At 48.1% G+C, this 23840-nt stretch overlaps 1 protein-coding gene across 6 annotated transcripts in view; it reads right to left on the reverse strand.

Annotated features, from left to right (window-relative positions):
* Positions 1 to 23840, reverse strand: part of PDPK1 (3-phosphoinositide dependent protein kinase 1) — a 71408-nt gene that overhangs the window by 5740 nt on the left and 41828 nt on the right. For 4 of the 6 annotated variants that reach the window (XM_022594590.2, XM_089896345.1, XM_022594593.3 and 1 more), the window contains 7 exons: positions 16774 to 16849; positions 12454 to 12522; positions 12122 to 12218; positions 10922 to 11095; positions 8988 to 9205; positions 1567 to 1624; positions 405 to 557 (listed from right to left, as the gene is read on the reverse strand). In XM_022594590.2, the coding sequence (XP_022450298.1) occupies positions 405 to 557; positions 1567 to 1624; positions 8988 to 9205; positions 10922 to 11095; positions 12122 to 12218; positions 12454 to 12522; positions 16774 to 16849 (845 nt within the window). The remainder of the gene's footprint in view (positions 1 to 404; positions 558 to 1566; positions 1625 to 8987; positions 9206 to 10921; positions 11096 to 12121; positions 12219 to 12453; positions 12523 to 16773; positions 16850 to 23840) is intronic. The other 2 variants (XM_022594592.2, XR_016387843.1) reach the window with 2 other exon arrangements.

A 23840-nucleotide genomic window follows, 5' to 3' on the forward strand; every position in this document is an offset into this window, starting at 1 on the left:
AACATTCTCCAAGGAGTCCCACTAAGACCAGCACCTCCACCCATCAGCGAGAAACTGTAAAAAGAAATCGCCGTCCACTGCAGCCACCGCAAGTCCCTTCTAGAAGCATATGAGCATATGAGTTTTTTCCTTCCACATATGTGCAGAAATTAAACATACAGGTGATGACCTATAGCTCCCTGAGGTCACCCCCAAACTGAAAGCAAGCACACGCATCTCCCAGCCCAACTCTGAACTGAGCCATGAACATTGGGGTCCCTGGAAGGTGGGAAAGGGGGAGACCACTGCCCCCCGACTCCAGATGCCTCCTTGGGCCACAGCATTTGGATGCTCTGAATGGAGGCACAAATTCCCAAAGGCCTCTTAAGTGCCCTGCAAGGGAGAACCCGTGGGGACAAACTCACCGTGTGGACAAAGAAGGTTTTAAAATTCTTAGCCTCTGGCCGGAGTTCTTGTGACCATGGAATTTCACCTTTCAAGACTTTGTTGACAGGATCCACATAATATAAGTGTGGCCCTTCTGTGAGCAGTAACTGTCGTCGCCGTGCAAATAAACCCTGATGCAAATTAAGAAGAAAAAGAAAGAAAGAAGACACTGCTAGTTAAGGCTCAGAAGTGGATGCTGACAGCACTTACTGCTGCCTTGGAGGTTGGACTGTCAGAGTAGCTCCAGGCACAGGGACCACTGCTGGCCACCTGCCCACGCGCCTGGGACAGAGGGGCGTGCACACCTCCTCCTCACCTGGACCCAGCCCCTCAGGTCAGAGAGAAGCGGGCAGCACTCACTGCCCAGCCTGTCTCCCTCTGTGAGCTGGATCCCGACGCCCCTGTGCCGGGCGTCATGTGGGGGAGCGGCCACACAGGCAGCGCACCCGAGGCCAGCACACCGGCACACGGCCCTGTTGCTGAGTCGGCCAAGAGGGGCCTGCCCTTGGCAGTCAGGACCCTGCCGCTTCTCCTGCCCTCTGCTCCGTGCCGAGGCACAGTGTCCTGTCTGCTGGCGGTCCCGCCACAAGCCACCTTCACAGAGGTTCTCATGGCAGAGATGCCCCGGGGTATGGGAGGCTGAGTGCGGCCAGCAATGCAGGCTGGGAGCCCTGAGAAGGGCCCGCAGCAGCAGAGAGAGAACATTTGTGTAGTCTGATATTTTGGACATGTTAATCCATTTAATTAATCCATAAGACATAATAAATAAGATTTTCAAAAACAATTCTAATGAAGTAATAAATGACTTGCTGGGATTCAAACAGAACCTCCTCAACCAGACAGAAACCTTGACCTCAGTGAACCCAGCCTTGGGCACAAATCGGAACCCTGGCTCCCCAGTCAGAAACAAGAATCTGCATTTCTGTCTGCCATGGCCTCTGCGTGCTTTCAAATGCCTCCCCCAAATGGCTGAAATCTTCCTCAGCTATGAAATCTAGAGATGATCTCTTAAAGGGAACCAAGACAAAGGTGCTATGGGCAATGAGTTATACAGGAGCCCGAGGAGCAAGGCCTGATCCTGAGTGAGAACTGGGAGGAAGATACAGACGCACAGCAAGGAGCCATAGTAATCTAACTTACCTTGCGCTTGTCTACTGGACCCATTTTTAGTATTAAATTATTTTCTACAAACTGGTGCCTATAAAAAGAAGAAAACATGAATGAGACACCCATATCAGAGTCAGAGACAGAAATTCTCCAAACTCCTCCCTTCAAAACAAACTCCCCGATGGCATTGTGAACTTTGCTTCAGTAACGTGAGAAAACCCAAATGTGCCTTAGCATGCAAGCCCTACTGCTTTACAGAATTTGCAATCTGTATGTGGACCAGGGTCCACAGATCCTAGAAATATCACCTACCCTCACCTCTCCTCAGCAGTGTTTGCACAGCAGGGGAAAGGCAGAGGGGAGGTGGTGGGAACACAAGTCCTCATTACTTTAAGCAAGGCTGGGGTGAGACGCAGAACCCCACCAGAGCGGGGAGGCCGCTGCGAGGAAAGCTCAGGATGCAGACTGTTGTTCTCAAGTCACCTCCTCAAGCTGGGACCCCAACTCAGCGCTCAGAAACCACTGCACTGTTTAGAATCACAAATCCCTAAAAGAGCCAAGTGGGAAACTTGATTTAAGAACATCTTATCTGGGTACTTCCCTGCCGGTTCAGTGGTTAAGACTTCACCTTCCAATGCAGGGGGTACGGGTTCGACCCCTGGTGGGGGAGCTAAGATCCCACATACCTCAAGGCCAAAACACCAAAACATAAAACAGAAGCAATACTGTAACAAATTCAATAAAAGACTTTAAAAATGGTCCACATCAAAAAAAAAGAGAACATCTTATCTGGTATTTCTACCATAGTAATAAAGCACTTGTAGACAAATACAGCAGGAATTTAGAAGGAAAAGCTTCAAATACAGGTTTTTGACTTAATATATGTTGTTACCAAGTATAGTCCACTTTGATTCGTAGGAGTTTAATTTCTGCAGGTTCTCTCTTTTGGTTAAAGCTAACAGTTACTGCTTTATGTTCTGTCTGATTTTACTGAAATTCCTAAGGTTCTACTGTAGAAACAGTAAAAGGCATAAGACAATTGTCTCCTCAAACAGTGACAATTTTACCATGTGAGTATCTGAGCACATCCACCTGCTTCCCCTGGCTCCTCTTGGGACATTCTCCCACCGAGCTTAACTGGCCCCCAGGTCTGCCCAGCCTAACCCACCAGACGAAGGCCCACTCCCCAGAGCCCACTGGGCTTCTCCACCAATGCCCCATCACGGAGGACCCAGGCCCAGGTAAACTGACACAGCATCATATGGATTTTGAAAACAACTAAGAAAAATGTCAATAACAACAAAAAAAGTGTTATGACCTTTTTGAGGAAAAGTGCGATGCTTCCTCTCAGACGTATTTAAAAACAAAACAAACAAAAACAAGACTTGAAACAAAGAAAAAAATCAAGAAGATTTTATGAGAAGGAGATGTACTGAGGGTCACTGCAGCACAAGAAATACAGGGCCAAAGGGAAAGCCCCTTAACCAGCAGGCCCTACTATGTCAGAATGTATGCGTAGTAAAGAACCACAAATTGATAATAAGCGGAAGACTTTAATTAAATTATCGGCCGGGGGGGGGGGGGGGGGGGGGCGGGGCGAGTGCCGTCTAATCCCAGGCCAGTTAAGGACCACACCACCAAGGCCTCCAGTTAGTTAGTTGGGCTGCTGGGGCTGGATCGCCAGGGCAGCCTGACAGGCAAAGACAGAAGAAGCCTCAGGGAGCCTTTGCAGCCTCAGCTGGGTTAACATGAAGGACGGTTTAAAACAGTATATTAAACAAGAGAACGAAAAAGAGAAGGGGCCAGTCACCTACACCTACGCTGAAAAAACAAGTCACCAAATACAGAGTAACAGACGGGACTACACGGGAACAAACGGAATCTCTAACTACAAAAATAACCAAAATTCACATGAAAAAAGGCTGGAGAAGATTTTCAGCAAATATTACCTATAAAGAGTAAACATTTGTACTCTAGAGAGCATACATAAAGCAACATAAAAGGCTTAAAACCTTGAAAGAAAACTGAGAAAGGACACAAACTGGAAATTCCCAAAAGGGAATTAAGTGACCACAAATTCTCAATGGCTCTAAACAAAGAAAGGAAATCGAGCCCCACTTTTCAGGCGTTCTACTGGGGTGCACTGGGGTGAGGTGAATGCAGGCGGGGGCTGTGGAGTAGCATTCTCACCAGCACCACCACCACCGGCCCTGAAATGAGGAGGACTCGCTGAATACTGCAGTAATCCGGCTCCCAGGAATTTATTCTAAGGAGGAAAAGAAAAACAAAAAGGAGGAGCACAAATGTTCACAGCAGTACTAGGCACATGAGTGAACCTGAAGCCAGGGAAGCAGGCGAGCCCCTTCCCAGCCCTGCAGAGGGAGGGGCCCAGCTATCTCCTGACACAAGGCCGAAGCCTGCACCACACTCTCCCAGCTTCTCCCAAGAGACAGGAGAACCACGGGTGGCCCAGAGCGGGAGAGGCCAAAGCAGGGCTCCGACTGCACCCCGTAGCTGTGGTGAAACGAGCCCAGGAAGCAGGACGCAGAGTGGGTGGACGGAGCAGCCCAAGGCTCCACTGTTAGCATAAACACCCCGGTCCGTTCATTTAGTTAACTAACCAAGCAGCTTACAACAGGTTACCGGTTATTGATCTACTTTGAAAAGCTTAAGGACTTAAAGGAATCATTTTGATCTTTTACTTCAGAAAGTCAATTCCCACCCTCCTGAAGAAAGCTCCCCCAGGCCCCCACCCCGCACTGGCACCTTCTTCTCTCTGGCAGGTGGTAGATGCCGTCTGCAGATTAAGCGCCGAAACCAGACCTAAGTCAGAGACACGCCTGATTCTCAGCATGTAGTTAGCATGTAGTTAGCGTGTAGACAGGGCTTTAACACAGCCTCGCTTTCTCACACAGCCTCTGGCTCCCATCATTCAGGCGACAGTTGTCATTGCCTCTGTACAGATGTCAACATGGGGGCTGAGAGTCTCACAACTTTCCCACCATCATTTCACAAGGAGTAACAGTGTAAAACCCCCCACTTTTTTTGATTCCGAAGCCAGTTCTCTCCTCCTCACCCTCTCCCATCCCACCCAAACCCTGAGAAGACCAACCTCAAGGATATAAACCTGAGGCCACCAGTAACTTTGGGCCATTTCAGGAGAGCCGAGTGAGTCTGCCAGGGCCCAACGGGCTCTACAACCACCTCGGGCGGGCTATCCACGCTGGGCTTCTAGGCAGGTGGAGGACCACATGAGCACGGCCAGTTTGCTCTAAAATGCTATCTCTCAACCCTTCAGGTCTCAGGACCCCTTTATACTCTAACTTTATGGAAGACCCCAAAGAGCTCTCCTTCATTTGGGTTAGATGCATCGACACTTATGTATAAGAAATTAAAACAGACATGTTCAAATATTTAATTCATTAAAAAGCAAAATAAATCCATTCCACATTAACATAAATGATTTTTAAAAAATAATTTCTTTCAAAAATGAAGGTAATTAATGAGAAACATGACACTGCTGTACACTTTGCAAATCTCTTTAACTCTGGCTTCACAGAAGAGAGCTGGATTTTCACATCTGCCTCTGCCTTCACTCTACTGTGATATGCTGTCCAGGCTGAAGTACATGAAGAAATCATAAGAGTATTTTAATAGCCTTTTCAGATATTTGTGGGCATTCTTCGATACTACACCAAAACTCCAGAAGTGTAGTTCCTTAAACGTTAGCTGCCATGTGGAATCTGAATCCCCAAGAATGAATTTTTCATACTTTTGACATTAGAATCCACCAACCTACCTTGCACTTTGAATAGATCTTCTGCCCTTATATGATTTTACAGCACCAAACATTGGTCATATGGAAATAGTGGTTCGCTGAGTTATGGAGATCTTCCAAATGTTGACAAATTTCATTCTACGATATCAACAAATCAATTCATAAATATTGCTACCTTTCTCCCCAAAAGTCTTTAAATATTGGGAAGATGTTAAGCTCACAGTGATGAATAAAGTTTCGCACAATTCTAATTTTCACTTGAAGGTTTTGATTTTATCATTGGTAACAAACACCAGCAGTTGTTTTCCTTGAAGTGACAGGCTCATTCCAGTCATTTTCCAGAAAAATGTTGGTCAAATAGCCAAGTCTGAACAACCAGTTTGTCAGTCAAACCTTCCAGTGAAAATGGTCTTCCATGAAAAGAGCAGCTCCTTCAGCTCCCAGCACAAACCACCACACAGCGCTTTTCTTGAGGTAGCCGTCACCCTGGAGGTGCAGCAGAAGTGCTTTATGCGTACTTCCCTTTTCGTTCTACAGCACATTAATTGTATCAATCATCTTCAATGACCACTCCTAAGTGAGGCTGGCTTGTTGTCTTTTCCTCTGCCCCTGTGATCATGTGGCTGTGAAGAGCCGGCTCTTCTCGCACCTCCTGGTGCCATGGCCAGGATTCATGACCTAGCACTGACAGTTTTACCCACCGTTGCTCCTGCACCATCACTGCACATGTCAACATGTCTGTTCCAGAACAAACTGTGAAATTCAAAAGAGGTGCTCAACACGGACTGTCTCAGCACAACGTGTGCTTTCTGCCAAGCACTTAGGTAAAAGGTAAAAGAACCATCTTTCTTTGATGGTAAGTTGGGGTGAACACCGGACAAATACGAGTAAAGCAGTGAGTCTAGTCCCATGTGTAGATTCATCCACTTGGAAGGCAAAAAAACAATTTGGAGGTAGAGATACCAACTCACTCCCTGTGTCCTCAGCAGCCACATCTTTAATCCAGAGAGTCGCTGTATCGTATCGTGGACCACCGTTGTGGCCGGGATTCCTCTCAGTGGCTCTCATCTGCATCAATGGCATTCACTCAGCAGGGTCAATGGCCCGAGGCTCTTCAGCCTCCCAGCACTTGTGTGACTCCTCCCGCCGCCCCACTTAACTCCTCGGGTAAGGCGCTCCAGAGGCTTTCTGATGTTTGGCTCTGAAAGAGCTCATCACGGGTACACTTACAATATTCACTTCCTGTATTTTAAAATTCTGAATGACTGGTCTCTAAATGATGCTGCAACTTAACTGGCACCAAAATAATATGCAAAGACATTCTGTTCATAGACACAACACAACAAGGTATTCACATCTATAAAGCCAGGGAAAGACAGCCTTTTGTCTTATTTCTGTTTCATATTTACAGTTTTGCCTAGTTTCTCTGGAGTGGATTCCTTCCTTCCATGAGTCAGAGAACCCAGTGTCTTCTTTTTGCATCTTTAGACAGAGGTGATGCTACTGTGGGTGGGAAAGCAAGTCTTCTCCCTTTTTAAGTCAATGATCTATACTCAAATATGAAAAACATATAAATGTTCTTTTGTTTTAGAATATACCATTAAAATCTAAAATAAGTTTCAGATAGAAATTATTAAAGTTTTTGAGAAATTTTAAAATGATATTGCCAAACAACTCAAAGTATACTTACTTCTTCACTGTGTTTCCATGTGGGCACAGGAAAAATTTCAGGATTGCAAAGCAGTAAATTACTCAATGATAGGAAGTTACAATAATTATAGGAGGTATAGCTGAAAATAGTAAGAGCCCAGCAGAAATACTGAGAACTTATTAATGTCTAAAAGTGCACATATTTATACCATAAACCTACTTCTTTAGAAGATTCAAAAGACAGAAAACACAAATTCCATTAGCTGTCAAAGCAATGTCATCCTACAGTGTGTAGCTTCTGAAAAACTCCACTGTACATTTATAGAAAATAAAAGTAGAAAAGCAAACACCATCTTAGTATTATTACAGAATTATCGTTATGGTCCATGGGCCAGACATTGAGAATCACCATTCTAAAGAATGTGCCTGAGGGATCTCCACTGACCAAATGAGAAATGCCTTAAGCTTTCCACAGTCATCAGCTTCCAAATGGGATTGAATTGGGAGGAAAGGGAAGAGAGCGCGGAAAAAAAAGAAAGAGTGGGTGATAGGTTGCAGGGCCTGACCGGCCACCAGTTGCTCTGCCCTGCCCGGAACTTAGGCTGAAGGGCCCGGGCTGCCCAGGGCCTCTGAAAACACCCCGGGCGAGGCACATGGGCCTTCTGAGTAGCCACCCCCATGCCGGCAACAGTGCTTCTCGGCCGTGCTCTGCACCCGGCCAAGCCTGTGGGGAGGATACAGCAGGCCCTTCTCAGGGATCACAACCTGGTGCATGGACCTGCTCAGAGCAGGGCGCCCAGAAGGAGCCCTTCCCTCCTGCTCAGTACACGTTAGGGCTCCTCGGAACACCACTGCAGGAAACGTAGGCCCCCAAGAACTGGAGATTGTTTCAGCTGGCCAAGAGATACACTTTTCAAGAGATGACCTTTTTTTTTTTTTTTTTTTGATGTGGACCATTTTTAAAGTCTTTATTGAATGTGTTACAGTATTGCTTCTATTTTATGTTTTCGTTTTTTGGCCACGAGGCATGTGGGATCTTAGCTCCCCGACCAGGGATCGAACCCACACGCCCTGCATTGAAAGGCGAAGTCTTAACCACGGGACCACCAGGTAAGTCCCTAGAGACAATCACTTCTAATTGTACAAAATCCTAGCCTCATCCACCTGCCACTTTTCCTCTGCGTCCCCCACTCCCATTCCTCCACACAACGGCGCCCATGTCCAGGTGGTCTCTCTTCCTCTAAGCCTCCTTCCCCACCCCCACCCAGGCTCCTCTCTGCCTGTGCAAAAGGTGAAACCATAAAAATGCTTGAAGAAAATGTCTAGGTGGAGAAGCTCTTCTCAACAGGACCGAGATGGAAAGCAGAAAATAAACACACAAACAGGTTCAACTTTGTAAGAATCTGCAACTCTCCCCACCAAAAAATGCACAAATAGAATGAAGAGATAAACTGAAAAAAAAAATGTCTGCAAAATAAACAGAGAAATAGTCTTCATATCTATGGCTCTGAAAAGTCAATTTTAGAAAGATGCAAAACATACAAGAAAAAAAGTCAAAAGATACAAATGAACCTCAAAAAATAAATACAAATGGCCAATAAACATGGAAGATGTTTGCCTCGATAAGAACACAAACGCCAATCACATGGGTCCATTTCTAGAGCATCTGAACACTCCAGGGCAGGAAAGGCTGTTGGGCAGCGGTTATTTAAATCATGGTGAATCCAGGTCCCAAAACGGTTGCTGGCATGCCTGGCCCACCAAGTCCCAAGGGCCAGAGCCCGGAGGGCCCCAAACCCACTCACCCCCCAGCCAGCCCTCCAAACACTCACTTCCAGTTGGACACTTTGAGGGTCCTTATCTACAGAAAGGCAGCTGTGTGAGGCGGAAGGGAGCAGAGCCTTTACAGCAGTGGTGACGAAGGCAGGACGCCCAAGCTCTGTCAGTTACCACAGCTGGAGTTCATCCCCGCGCGTTCCACCCTGCGTTTCTAAATGGGGCGCTGCTTACAGCTGTACGTTCTTACCAAGGGTTTCCGCTGGCCTGCTTCTCCAATAACAACCTCTTCTCATCTTCAGAAAACTGTAAGTCCAGTTCAAAAGAATTAGTGTCCAGGTCGTGGATATACTGCTCGATGTTGCTTCCCACCCTCTGGGGCAGCCCCGCGTCCGCGGCGGACAGGGAGTGGGAGGAGGAGGACGACGACACCTGCATGCAGCCGAACTGGCTCAGGAGATTGTCGTACTGCACAGAGAAGAGGGAAAAGTGAGAACAGCACCTGGACTTCCCTCCAGTCCAAAGATCCAGACACACTCTGACCTATCGTACACCCAGCAGGCTTCACCCCAAAGGCCATGGGAGACGAGTCACCGACACGCAGCCCAGCTTTCTCCTCTACTACACAGCTGACCACCAGCCTCAGGCTGGATCCAGCCTGCCCTGCGTCCCCCTTCTGATGGCAATGTCAGAAGCTGTTCGCCCCAGAGAGGAGCTTATCCTCAGTCTTAACCTACAGGAAGGGGAGACCCGGGACCTGTGGCCTGCTGGCCTCTTTGAGCCCCGTGCTGCCCTGGAGGATCAGGATTAAGATGGCGACACTTGAGTACCGAGAAGCCAGAGCTCTCAACATGGCAAACATGATGGAACAACAGACAGAGGGCCTGCAACAGACACTCAAGAGTACGCACACACCCATGAAGCCAGGCTCCCTGGGCACCGAGACCTGAGACAACCGGGGCCCCAGTGGCTCCCTCAGAGCCTGGCCAGCAGAGCGTGCTGCTCCCCTGGCACACCCCTGCCAAAGGCCCTGGGGACCCTGCCTGTGCCTGCCGGCCATGACCCCAGAACAATATCAGGGCACAAGGGCCTGGTCGGCAACTAGGGCCAAGGGAGGGAGCCCTTTGCAGTCTGCACATGCAGAGGCTGTGGACAGCCGTGACCACTGAGGTAGGGAAGCAAGTCAGGGGGGAGCAGAGATGGCACTCCACATCTGGCTCAATTCAAGTCTGGGCATAAAGGATATTTTAGGGCAAAAAAGGGAGGGATGTGTTGCTTAAAACAGTAGGTAGGAGACAATAGGGGGCTCTTGATCTCCAAGAGGTGATGCCAGTTGTAATTTTAACTTAGCCTTGGATGACTTTTACGTGAACTCTAGAATTCCTCAGTCCACTGAGGCAGAACTCTATATACGATAACTGGTTGCAATAAGCCACAATGACAGAAATCAAACCAGAAATATGGACTATGGCTGATAATCAAAACACCTGACATTACATGTAAATATGGGGGTCCTGGTGGAGGGTGACCTGAAGGTGGTGACAGACACACTGCAGCTCACCATCCTCCTCGGCCCATTTCTGCATGTTTCACACCGTCCATAAGGGAAGTTTTAAGGACAAAGTATACTGAAGACCCTATGTCTGAGCTTCCCTCGGACCCCAGGGTGCCTCATCCCTCGAGCCTGTGCCACTGTCCCGCTTGTACCAGGCACTAAGAGCCGATAGTGACCAGTGTCCATCCTCAATACTACATCCCCCCAAAGTTCAAAGCAGCAGCAGCACCCTGGGATTCTCTGGGAAATACCAGAGGCATTCCGGAATGTCTTCAGATACAAAATTATAAGGACATCAGCCAAAACCGGAAAACAGAAGCCCACCAGGAGAATCAGCGCCCAGGCTCTGGTTCGACCCCTTTGGGCAAAAATTAACTAGAGGAAATGAGAAAGGGATGCACGCACCTGGTGATCTGCACTCGGGGCAGACGTAAGCCTCTTTGGCCCCAGTCTCAGTGGGACTCAGACTCGGGCCACAGAGTGTTCACTGCCCCTCCCCCTCCACGGATCTACACTGGCTCCCCCTTTAGCCACTCATCCCACCACCTGGGGTCCCTGGCCCCACCCAGAGGAGCCACTTCCCAGGCGGGGCTGGCAGGACCCATCTCGGCCCTGGCGCGCTGGCTTACATTGCCGTAGCAGTCCTCATCATCTTCCGACATGGCCGGTAAGTAAGCTGTGAGCTTTGGAGGCGTCTGGTGATGCAGGTTCTCCCACGTGATGGACTCAAAGAACGGATGAGCTTTCAGAGGGCCATACCCTTCCATTTCTTCACAGCCTAATCGCTTTGTGGCATCTAAAACCTTAAATAGAAGTCAAGTCAGCATCGGCGTTAAAAAGTAATTCTGACAAAAAAAATTACTTCTGAGTAGTAGTTCTTTTCAATTCTTGGGATCTCCTGGAAATAGGAAGGGCACAGTGTGCTGGGGACAACTGAGTCACCATGAGGGGTAGGGGGGTGGCCACGCGCAGCTTTCACTTCTCCGGAGTCTCTGCTCCTCCCCCCACAGGTGAAAATGAATCACTACATCAAAAGTTAAATGAATAGCAGCAAGTATTCTCTTAAAATCCTAAAGCAAGAAAAAGAGGAACTCACTGGCTTTAATAAGAGAATGAAGAGTTTACATGAACAGGAAGCTATCACAGATGGGGAGTAAAGTGCCTTGGGTCACCCGCCTGCACGTGGTCTCAAAGGGCCCCACAGCCAGCTCCTCCAGAATTCGGCTGCCCCACCCCAGACCCACAGAGGATCCAACGCACTTCCCCACTGAGTGGACAGACACACAAGGGACAGGTGGGAAGAGGCTGACTGACCCTGCTCCCCCAAATCAAGTGAATGGAAGGTCTGGAGCCAAAACACACCAGGGGAAGGGACACTATAGTTTCTAGAACATAAACAGACACTCCCTTCCCGGGTAAATCTGTTTACCTTTGCTATATAACTTGGGTTGATCTTTAGCACCTTCATGTAGCTGACTCTAAAGTTGATACAGATGTCGCTAAGTAGAATTTACAACCACCTGCCACTGCAGCACACCGAGCTGCTGCAGCGTCTGGTAACTTAAAATGGTGTGTGTGTTGATGAGCAAATGCACAGTGATACAGTAATTTCCTATCTTATTAAGCTCAAGAATCAGGCACTTGGAAACTGAAAAGGCCTGACAGGATGAGACTGAAGATATGCATCTACCTACAATCACTAACAACCCTAAAATGCCCTTTTATTAAACATAGGTGCCTCCAAGGAAAGGCCCTCTGACCACAAGTTCAGAGGGACTCAGGGTGTGGCTACTGGATCATCCTACCAGAAGAAAATTTGAAATATTTACCAGAAGTTTTTCCACAAGATCTCTTGCCTTAGGAAAGAATTTTTCAGGAAAGTCATATTCCAACTTAATGATCTTCTGAAATATAAGATATTCATTTCTGTAAAATAAGAAAAGCCATCATTCTGGGCAGGGTTACACAAACCTCCCCAGTACAGAGCTGTACTTTCCTGGGACAGCCATCTCTCTCTCTCCCCAGAGAGCCACCATGTTCACTAAAGAGCCATCATAAAACTTCCCCCCACTCTGCCCTAACCCTGGGACTGCCCCCTCCCACTTCTCTGTCAGGCTGCTGAGAAGGGCTAGGAGTGGGGTGTGGGGTGTGGGTCTCTTACCCAGCTCGGAACGGTGGCAGTCCTGCCACAAGCTGGTATATTATGCATCCAAGAGCCCAAAGGTCTGAACTTTAAGGGAGGGGAAAAACAAAGAAGAATGACATTTGTAACATTTCAGTGGCGAGCATGGTTCATTTCCATCCTGTCTGTTCATACCACCCATTTCAGCCTCTAATCTATTTCTCACCTTTAAAACCAGGTCAGTGTGAGGGTGGAAACCTGCTCTGGGCTCTCCTTGAGGGGGCCTCTCTGCAGATCCAGGACCAGAGGATCCCCCACACACACAGCAGGCACCACTGGGCCAGGCTGGGCGCCTCACTCAGGGGCAACCAACGACCTCACAGGCCCGGTCTGGTCCTGGCCAGGGAGCAGCGGTCACTCCTGACTACAGCAAATACTGGCCAAAAAGCCCCTTCTTCCAGTGCCAGGGGCAGGGGCAGGGGCACTGGCAGGTTGGTACAGCTGAGTCTCAGATTCTCTCACAGCTGTTTACCCCCAGGCCACAGACGCGAGCTCATGTATGCCAAGGAGCCAAATCACAGTCCACAGGATGCGCACAAAGCAAGCTTTCTCTTTCCCTTCTTGGACTCACTGTGCAAAGCCCTGCCCCTCCTTTATGAACATTTTAATTATACATTTTTAAAATTTTTATTTTTATTTGTTTTTGGCTGCATTGGGTCTTCGTTGCTGTGCATGGGCTTTCTCTAGTTGCGGCGAGTGGGGGCTACTCTTCACTGTGGTGCGTGGGCTTCTCGTTGCAGTGGCTTCTCTTGTTGCGGAGCACAGGCTCTAGGAGCGTGGGCTTCAGTAGTTGTGGCATGTAGGCTCAGTAGTTGTGGCACATGGGCTCAGTAGTTGTGGCTCGCGGCTCTAGAGCACTGGCTCAGTAGTTGTGGCGCGTGGGCTTAGTTGCTCCGCGGCATGAGGGATCTTCGCAGATCAGAGCTCAAACCCGTGTTCCCTGCATTGATTGGCAGGCGGATTCTTAACCACTGCGCCACCAGGGAAGCCCTTAATTATACATTTTAAAGGAAACACACTACGGTTCTGAATTTCCCTAAGTCTTTTCCAGAACCAGCTGGCAGGGACCCTGGAGGTACTGCTCTGCTCACCACCCTCCTTCCCTCCTGCTCCTGTTTTTTCTCTCCCCTCAGTGCATCTCAGAGTTCATGGCTGAGAACTACTTTGCATATTTTATTTCCTCTGTAAATCTTGCATTCTATTCCCAGCTCAGCCCTATGAAAGCATCAAGACACAACTTGCCCTGCATGGCCAACTACCTCCCCACAAGCCCTAAATGTACGGAGGGCTCATGCATTGCTGGATACAGTTTCTGCAAGAGGCCACAGCTTGGCATTCTGGAAGATGAAATCGTAGGTCGTGGGTGGAGACAACAGGCCAATTACAGTGCTGGGGGCACTGGGTGAAGGCTCTGTCCTCGGACCCATATCACAGCACCGTTGGCCCGGGGTAAATGAAGCACTTGATGTGGGTGAAAAATGCCACAGATCAGAAATCTGAGTCACAACACACAGATGGAGTGAAGGGCATGTTAAAAATGAACGTACATTCTACTCAGTAACTAGTTCTTACACTTGGTTTTCTCTGCTGTTTAGTGTAGTTAAAATGGGGAGCTACAAGAGAAAAACGCCAACGGAAAAGTATCGGCCTTTCCATGTGGCAGTGGCCAGAGAGGAGGGGCAGAGCTGTGGGGTGGGGCTGCCTCTGCTGCTTTCACAGGTCATCTCCAGGGAGTGGGACTGCCAGCAGAACGGCTTCTGGGCTAACTTTCCACAGGTATCTTGCCATTTAAAATGTTTTTTAATACAATGAAAACTAAAGGGGGAAGCCAGTGTAACATTTCTGGAAAGCAGTATGCACCGATGATTTTTTAAATGCTCAGTTAAACCAAGTCACTCTACTTCTTGAAATTCAAAGAGGAACGTGGGGGATCCCTGGGAGACTCTCCAGCTGAACAGGCAGGAGGGCCCTTCTTCCCCAGCGCAGGACATGCCGCACGTAGAGGCACACCAGGCTGTGCCCAATATATGAAAACTACTTCAACATCTTTAACAGTAAAGGAAAAGCTCAATGAACTACAATGAATTCGTATGTTGGAAAATCACACAGCTGTTAAAAGATTTCTGCCAATAATGTTAGTGATATGGGGAAATGTTCACCATATAATCACAGGGAGCAGGATTCAAAACTGGTTATTCAGTATGATTCCAGTTGTATAAAAATTATGTAAACACATTTAAAACACACAGAAAAAAGTAGCTGGAAAGAAAGACATACCAAAAATTATCTGTGACTACAAGTGGGTTGGAGACTATGAGTGTTTTTTTGGCTTTTATTGTTTGTTTGTTTTATTTTGGCCACCCGGACTGTGGGATCTCGGCTCCCCACCAGGAACTGAACCCAGGCCTCAGCAGTGAAAGCGCCGAATCCTAACCGCTAGACCACCAGGAAACTCTTTTTTTTTAATTCTCCATATTTTCTAAGAATTCTTTATAATGAATAAGTATCATTTTTAGAATCAGGAAAAAAATTCTTAACTATTTTTTAAATAAGTATCACATGACTTTAAAAATTAAAAGCATAAAAAGGCACCCAGTGAGGTCTCACTCACAGCCCTAACCCTTACCCCCACCACAGATAACCAGTTATCCATGGCTTGTATATCCTTCTCGAGGTTTAAATGCACAGACAAGTGACTCTGGGTGGCCACTCTGTGTCTTCCTTCTCTCACTGAGTAGAGCCTGGAGACCTTCCTCCATTAGTACGAAAGGAATTCCTCTTCCTGAAAGTAAACCCCAACTCGAGGAAAAGCTAGTTCTTAGGCAGCAGTGACACACACTTGGAGAATCTGGCCCAGTGCACCCACCACCTGGAGGAGGGTCTCTCAGCCTGGGCCCTGTGGGCATCTGGGACCCGTCATCCTCGCTGGGGGGCCATTTCTACACTGTAGGATGTTGGGCAGCGCCCTTGGCTCCACCCATTCCCTTCCCACCCCCGCCAAGTTGTGACACCAAAACTGTGTCTAGACATGGCCAGATGTCCCCTGGCGGGCAGAACTGTCCCAGCTGGGAAGCCCTGACCTACAACAGCATGTGGCCCACAGTGAGAGCTCAAAGTCTGTTGGTTCAATAAGAGTAGAAAACAAAAAGCAAAACAAAAACAAAAAAAGCCCAAAGAGCCCAGCAACTGCTAAGATGCCCAAGCTTAATTTTTCTGAATATACTTCCAACCATCATGTTTGTGCCCTGTGGCTCCACCCCCTAAAGAGGTTTTAAAAAGCCATCAGGCTCAGAAACACAGAACTGCTGTGCCAAGAACCATCACTCCTCTGCTGCCCTGGCAGTCGCTTGTCACTTTAGGAAGGCGGCCCCTGGCAACCTGCCACTGCATGACACTGACCGTGTGGGCCTCTGTCAGCTCCAGCGATGGTCCCAGTGGGTTGAGTGTCTGGCTCAGGGCAGGAAGAATCCAAAGAAAAGCTTCAACCACAGAACTTGTCATCTCCAAACTCGGAAAGCCTAGGTTCTACTGCTGCCTCTCTGTCTTCTACCTGCCTCATGTCCACCCAAGACAGCACCCCAGACTTCTCCCAGCTCCTGGCCATTGTCACACCCACCTGCTTTACCTCCACTGCCCAACTGCCCTGCCACTGACCCTCTCCACTCTCTGGACCTCCACTCTTGTGAACACAATATCCCACCCCCTGCACTTCTCATTTTCACAACTGAGGACTCCACCAAGGCTCTCAATCCTGTGGCCACCACTGGGCCTCCCCCCTGTAGTGCTGGCTGGGCTCCTGCTGGGAAACTGGCCCAGTCCTGTCCCCTCCCACAGACGCTGCCTTCTGGGCCTGTCCTGCACTCTGCAGAGCACGTTACACTGAACAGTTGACCTGCTGCTGCTGCCACAGCCAGGGTGCCTAAGCTGGAGGTGGCACCGTGGCACCAATGGTCCCGGGGCTCTGGGACACAGCAGGAAGCCTCGTGTCACTAATACAGACCTGTTGGCCACAGTACTCTCCACTGAATAGTTAGTTGTTTAGTTGTTCCTGAAGGAACAAGATCAAATCTGGAAGCATAAAAGCAACAACCACCCCAGGAAGTATAAGTAGTAACAAAGTAGCACACAGGTTATCAAAGGAAAGATGCTGGTTAAAAGACAAATGGCTAACTTCTTCCAAAGTAGGCTTGGCTATGTAAAGGCCATGAAAGGCACTCTCTTAACTATTAACTTCACCTGAAAAAAATACCAACTACTTATAGAGAAAAGAGAATTATGGATCAGATGAAAACAGGTTACCTTTTACAGGCCGATTTCTCTGTGAGCAGCTCTGGAGAAACATACTGGGCTGTTCCTACAAACGAGTTGGCCCTGGCTGATGAGAAGAGGGAAAAGGGTAAAGTTCATGCTGAGACACAGAGCATTTTCCACAGTGGACGCTGCACAGTCGGTGTTCATCTCTCGGGAAGCCACCGTCACCTGAGATCAGACTGTACACTCCCGAGAACGGGACTTGTCAGAGGCCCTCCCATCACACCCCCTTCTTGGACCAGCCCCTTTGAGGGCTGGCTTCAAGGTTGCCTGCTCAGCAACACCAGCCCTGACTGCCAGGGCAGTCCCTCGTGGACCCCTCCCTGCCTTTCGCCAACACACCTGAGTGGCCCTCGCCCAGCGTGCTGTCAGCTGGGAGCATCTTTAGGACAGGGGCCTTGTCTGTTCACTGCTGGACCTGTGGTGCCTAAAACAGCCCCGGACACACGCAGAATGTGGAAAGGACTGGATCTCCCGCAAGCTGCACGCAGGGCAGGGATACCCTCTCCTCATAACAAACAGTTCAGGCAGGTTAGGGACTACGAGAGGAATAAGACTCGGGCGTCACGGCCAGAGACCCTCTGCAACAGTCTGCCACCTCTAGTACTGGACTGTGCCAAGTTCAACTGCAGACTTGTGGGGTCTGGCTGCTGGCCCCACCCATCACTGCCACAAGGAGGCATGACACCCACGTCACCCTAGCAGGTCCTCAGGGGCTCATCAGTGGCCAGGCAGCCCTGAAAGAGCAGCACTGTGGGCACAAGCCAGCCTGCCCACACCCCATCCCCCAGCGCCACTCCAGAGGTATCCCCCGTGGGGCATCCTCTGGCATCGGGGACAGAACAGCTGCTTTCAGCCTTGCCCACAACCAGAGGACACAGGATTGGGGATTCCTGTGTGAGAGCCACCCACCATCTGACGACAAATCACTTCTCTAAGGAGCACATGAAGTGCTGGGTCACCTCCACTGATTGATTCACTGGGGACACCCATGGCACTAGCAGCCAACTGCCTCCCACGACCTTCCACGCCTGCGCTGCATAACCAGACTCGGTAACCCGCTCTGAACGGCTGCCAGCGAGGCTCTGGTCCTGCTCAGACTGGCCTTCCCACTACCAGGCCCCTGCACGGCAACCCGGGGCACGTGCAGGACACAACACCACAGCTCAACACCATTGTGCTCCAGACAAACAAGACCCTTTCACCTAGCCTGACCTACAGATCAAGCTGTCCCTTTCCTCAACATCTTTAATAATCTGGGCTAGAAATTACTTGTCTCCGTGGACAAATTTTCCTGAACTAACTTAGAAAGTGTACCGGGTAAAGCATTACACCAATATACCTACCACTGAGAGGTCTCTGGCCCTTCAGGATCACTTCTGAAATCAGGCAACACTAAAAACTGTAACAGGCCCCCGGTGAAGGGGCCTGCCTGTTGGCCCCACTGTCTCAGCTGTGGACAACTGGGCCCCCGGGACATCTGGCAATGCCTGGAGACATCTCTCGCTGCCACAATGGGGGCGGGAAGGGGCTGCTGTCACCTAGTGGGTAGAAGCCAGGGATACAGCTAAGTATCCTGCAGGGCACCAGACAGCCCCACAGCCAAGAATTCTCCAACCCCAAACGCCCCCAGGGGCTTGGCTATGAAGCCCTGGGTGGCCTCCTTGGGACAGCGCTCTGCCCAGACATTAGCACCTGCCCTCCAAAGACCCGGCTCTAAACACAGCAGGAGCAACTCACTCAGTTCTGGGATGTTCTAGAGGAGGGAGAGCTGGGGAAGGGAGGATGGCTGAAATTCCTTCTTTTTCGTCTTTCCTTCTCAAAGTCAACCACCCTGCTACACAAAGTGCTCCAGTTTGGGGAAAGTACCCTTCTCTTCCTGCAATGACTGAAGGCTCTGTACTGGGCACCTCAACTTAGGCCTGACTCAGAAATAACTTGACAGGGTACAGCCACCTGCAGTAAAACACGACAGACCCATGCTTTGTCTGTCTATAGCTGTATTCTTTACAGTGTATGGCTATAAACAACACACCACCAGAATTAAAATGCGAAAGAAACCCAGGGCCCATGGCCACACCAATTCAGCATGCAATGGTCTGCTGTGAGGCAGGCCCACTGGCCATGGTGGCCATCGGCTCCCCATCTGCCATCCCTGGGGTGGGCAGCCAGCAGGGCTCCCCATACAGGAGACTTCCTAACTGCGGGTCCAAGAGCCTCCAAAGGCAGATGCCTAAAAAACACAGACAAGGCCGACATGCTGCACCTTCCCCATGTGTTCCCAGATGCGGTCTCTGTCCTCCTCTGTGCCCTGGAGCCAGCAGGAACCCCCAGTGGGAGACAGGAGAGAGATGGAGATTATTCCTCCTGGCCAACCCCCAGGCCACAGCCCTCTCCCACCACAGAGCCCACCCCCCCCCCCCACCCCCACCCCACCCTCAGGTGCTGGTCCCTCCCACCTGCCCTCCCAGGGCCGAGGGGCTCTCTATCCCGCTGCAGGAGTCCAGCTTCCTTGGGCCCTGCTGTCTGTAACTGGTCCCCTAGGTCAGCTACTCTCCTGTAGACTTCTCAGCCACGTTTGCATCCTTCCAGGACCCTGACAGCCGAGAACACTGAAGTGATTCAACAGAGGAAGAAAACAAATCAAGAGCTAAAACCAAGTGAAACCATTCAACCTTACAATGAATCAAAGAAATGTTAATTAATATGGTAGCCTATCAAATCAGCAAAGATAAAAAAGAAGGAAAATGCACAGTATTGGCAAGGATTTGAAGAGAAAAACCTCACAGTGCTACTGGTGGGAATGTGAAATGCTGTGACTTTGGAGGAGCAATTTTCCAAAAAACATCAAAAGCCATACAGGACAGGCTTGCTCTCTGACCCAGCAATTCATTTCTGGCACCTGATCCTCCAGGACGGAGCCAGCACAGATGGCAGGGCCATGACACAATCCTTCGGGGGACAGGCTTCAACTCGATACTTCACCTGTTCAGTGTTTCTGTTCTTCATAATAATTGTGCGTTACTTCCGTGATTTATATTTTTAAATGCTATTATTGAAAAGTTCTAGAAATATATTTTTATATGGAAAGATATGTATTACACATAATTAAATAATTCAGGCTATCACACAGTATGCAGAGGTATTTGTGCTTTTAAATAGCTACATTATGCACAAAACAAAGTGGACAGGAGACATACACACACTGCATGGCTGGGCTTTAAAGAGCAAATCATGACGGCATCAGGACTGTGTGCTGCTGCTTCTGTAAGCTTTCTGGGCCTGCGTCTGCTTGTCCCCCACAACACCTGCTGCTTCCTCTTCCCCAGGAGCCTATGTCCACCTTCTTAAAGGGACTCCCAAGTCCCTGGGGATACAGAGTCACCCCCTTAGAAAGGAGCTCTTTCGCTAGTCTAGAGATGAATGAATCCTCTGGAGCGTGGAAAAGAATAACTGTCCTCAGAATGATGTTCTAAAGACATAAAATAATATCTACAAGACTATACATAATGAAAGTATCAAAATATTAAAGTAATAAATATGCAATATACTAATATGTTTCTTTTTTATTAATGCACCAACAAGATCTGGCAGCAGGTCTATTAATAGAGTAATTCTGAAGTAGCGATGAGCATAAACAATATATCAAGAATCTGTGACGACTGTGACAGGACATGAAAACATCTGTGATTTCTAATGACACAGATGTTTGTTGCCTACCTTCATAACTGAAGGAGATGCTCGATTTCACTGAAGGGTTAGTGAAAACAAGTAATTTTCTCCTCTCCCACTTCACGAATGGCAGATTTCTATCTGTGACACCAGGGTAAGAGCCCAAGAGTGCATTAGAAAGCCACAGAGATGATCTAGTTACCTACCCCTGTAAGCTCAGAGATTAGCCAGAGGTCAAAATTCTCCATCTACTGGAAAACCAAGGCCCACAAGCCACTGTTGGCTTATGCTGCCTCCTTTAGGCTACTGACCCACTCAACAGGAGGCCAAACGGTCAGGGTAAAGAAGGGTTTGGGCTGGGTTGTTACCTCCACCCTCAAAGTGGTTCAAATAAACGGGCCAGCACCCTGGGCTGTGGACCACTCTGGCCACCACAGATCTGCAGGTCAGACTGTGAGGTGCCAGCGGGGACGGAGGGACCTGACATGCTCCTGAGGTCAGAACACTCTCTTCAAAGCCAAAAGTGCAGACCGCTATTGTCTTATCCATGAACCCACATGTGAAGCACAGCAAACACACTCCACAAAATGTGCTTATTAGCTCTTGGACAGAACACAAGCAAACTGAATCCAGCAACACATAAAAAGGAGTGTGCACCATGACCAACTGGGATTTAATCTCAGGAATGCAAGGGTGGTTCAGCACATAAAAACCAATCAATATATTACATCACAGCATTAGAATAAAGGACAAAAACCACATGACCATCTTGATCAAGAGATGCAGAAAAACCATCTAACAAAAATTCAACACTCCTTCATGGTAAAGTATAAAACAAACTAGAAACAGAAGGGAACTTCCTCGGGGCTTCCCTGCTGGCGCAGTGGTTAAGAACCCGCCTGCCAATGCAGCAGACACAGGTTCGAGCCCTGGTCCAGGAAGATCCCACATGCCACGGAGCAACTAAGCCCGTGTGCCACAACTACTGAGCCCACGTGCCACAACTACTAAAGCCCGTGTGCCTAGAGCAACAAGAGAAGCCATCACAATGAGAAGCCCGCGCACCACAACGAAGAGTAGCCCCCGGGGTTTCCCTGGTGGCACAGTGGTCGAGAGTCCGCCTGCCGATTCAGGGGACACGGGTTCATGCCCCAGTCCGGGAAGATCCCACATGCCGCGGAGCGGCTAGGCCCGTGAGCCATGGCCGCTGAGCCTGTGCGTCCGGAGCCTGTGCTCCGCAACGGGAGAGGCCACAACAGTGAGAGGCCCGCGTACCGCAAAAAAAAAAAAAAAAAAGAGTAGCCCCCGCTCGCCAGAACTAGAGAAAGCCTGCGCGCAGCCACAAAGACCCAACGCAGCAAAAATAAATAAAATGAATAAATTTAAAAAAAAAAAAAGAAGGGAACTTCCTCAACCTGATAAAGGCACCTATGAAAAACCCACAACGAACATCATACTCAATGGTGAAAGACAAAGCTTTTCCCCTAAGGTCAGGAACAAGACAAGGATAAGGATGCCTGCTCTCGCCACTTCTATTCAATGGGGAGGTTCTAGCCAGGGCAATTAGGCAAGAAAATGAAGCAAAACGCATCCAGGCTGGAAAGGAAGAAGTAAACTATCTCTAATCACAGATGACATGATCTGTACGTAAAAAGTCCCAAGGAAGTCACTAAAAAACTATTAAAACTAATAAACAAGTCCATCAGGTTGCAGGACGTAAGATCAGTGTACCAAAAAAAATCAACTATATTTCTATATACTCTCAATGAACAATCTGAAAATTAAGAAAACAATTACATTTACAATAGCCTCAAAAATAAAATGAAATACTTAGGAATAAATTTAACAAAAGAAGTGCAAAGCTGGGACTTCCCTGGTGGCGCAGTGGTTAAGAATCCGCTTGCCAATGCAGGGGACACAGGTTCGATCCCTGGTCCGGGAAGATCCCACATGCCACAGAGCAACTAAGCCTGCGCGCCACAACTACTGAAGCCCACGCACCCTACAGCCCAGGCTCCGCAACAACAGAAGCCAACTGCAATGAGAAGCCCACGCACAGCAACGAAGAGTAGCCCCTACTCACTGCAACTAGAGAAAGCCCGTGCACAGCAACAAAGACCCACCACAGCCAAAAATAAAATTAAAAAAAAAAAAGTGCAAAGCTTATAACACGGAAAACTACAAAAAGTTTTTGAAAGAAATTACAAAAGATATAAATAAACAGAAAGACATTCCACGTTGAAGGATCAGAAGACAATATTGTTAAGAGAGCAATACTCCCCAAACTGATCTATACATTCAACAAAATCCCTATCCTAATCCCAGCTGGCTTTCACTTATCACAATGGTTTCAAGGTTCATCAATGCTGGAGCCTATATCAGAACTTCATTCCTTTTAAGGCTGAATAATATTCCACTATACAGATAGACCACACTCTGTTTATCCATTCATCAGTTGATGGATACTTGAGTTGTTTCCACTCCTTGGCTATTACAAATAAAGCTGCTATGAACACTAGCATACAACTTCTTACGTAAACATTTGTTTTTCAGTTCTCTTGGATATATACCTAGAAGCTGAATGGCTGATTATAAGGTAACTATGCTTAACCTTCTGAGGAATTGCCAGACTTTTCCAAAGCGGCTGCATCATTTGACAATCCCACCTGCAGAGTACAAGGGCTTTGATTTCTCAACAGCCTTGCTAATACTTCTTATCAGATGTCTTTTTGATTAGTCATCCTAGTGGGTGTGGAGTGGTGTCTCAGTGTGGTTTTGATTTGCATTTCCCTAATGATACTGAGCATCTTTTCATGTGTTTATTAGCCATTTGCTTATCTTCTTTAGAAAAATGTCTATTCAGACCCTTTGCCCATTAAAAAAACATTTTTTTGTTATGAGTTCTTTATATATTCTGGATACAAGCCCCTTATCAGATATATGATTTGAAATTTTTTTTCCTATTCAACCCCATAGGTTGTCTTTTTCACTTTCTTAATGGTATCACAGCACCAAAGTTTTAAAACTTGTTCTGCTGCTTGTACTTCTGGTATTGTATCTAAGAAACCAGAGCCTAACCCAAGGTCAAGAACGTTTACTCCCATGATTTCTTCCAAGAGTGTAATAGTTTTAGCTCCTACATTCAGATCTCTGATCTGTCCAAGTTAACTTTTGTGTATGTTGTGAGGTGGGGTAATAATGTTTTTGATGAATTGGTCATCATTGGAGGATGACAGTGAACCAATTCATGCTTTCCAAAAGCTGCAAATAAAGGGGAATGAAGCAAGCATTTATCCTGTTTTTCCTCCACAATCAATATCACTAGTTAAACAAATAGTGGCTAAGGGGAAGTTTCTCTTTAAAGAAGAATTCCAGGGATTTTT

The sequence above is a fragment of the Delphinapterus leucas genome, chromosome 15 (genome assembly GCF_059928025.1).
Source record: "Delphinapterus leucas isolate spDelLeu-1000000601 "Yukka" chromosome 15, BTC_Dleu_Yukka2, whole genome shotgun sequence".
Lineage (NCBI taxonomy): Eukaryota > Metazoa > Chordata > Mammalia > Artiodactyla > Monodontidae > Delphinapterus > Delphinapterus leucas.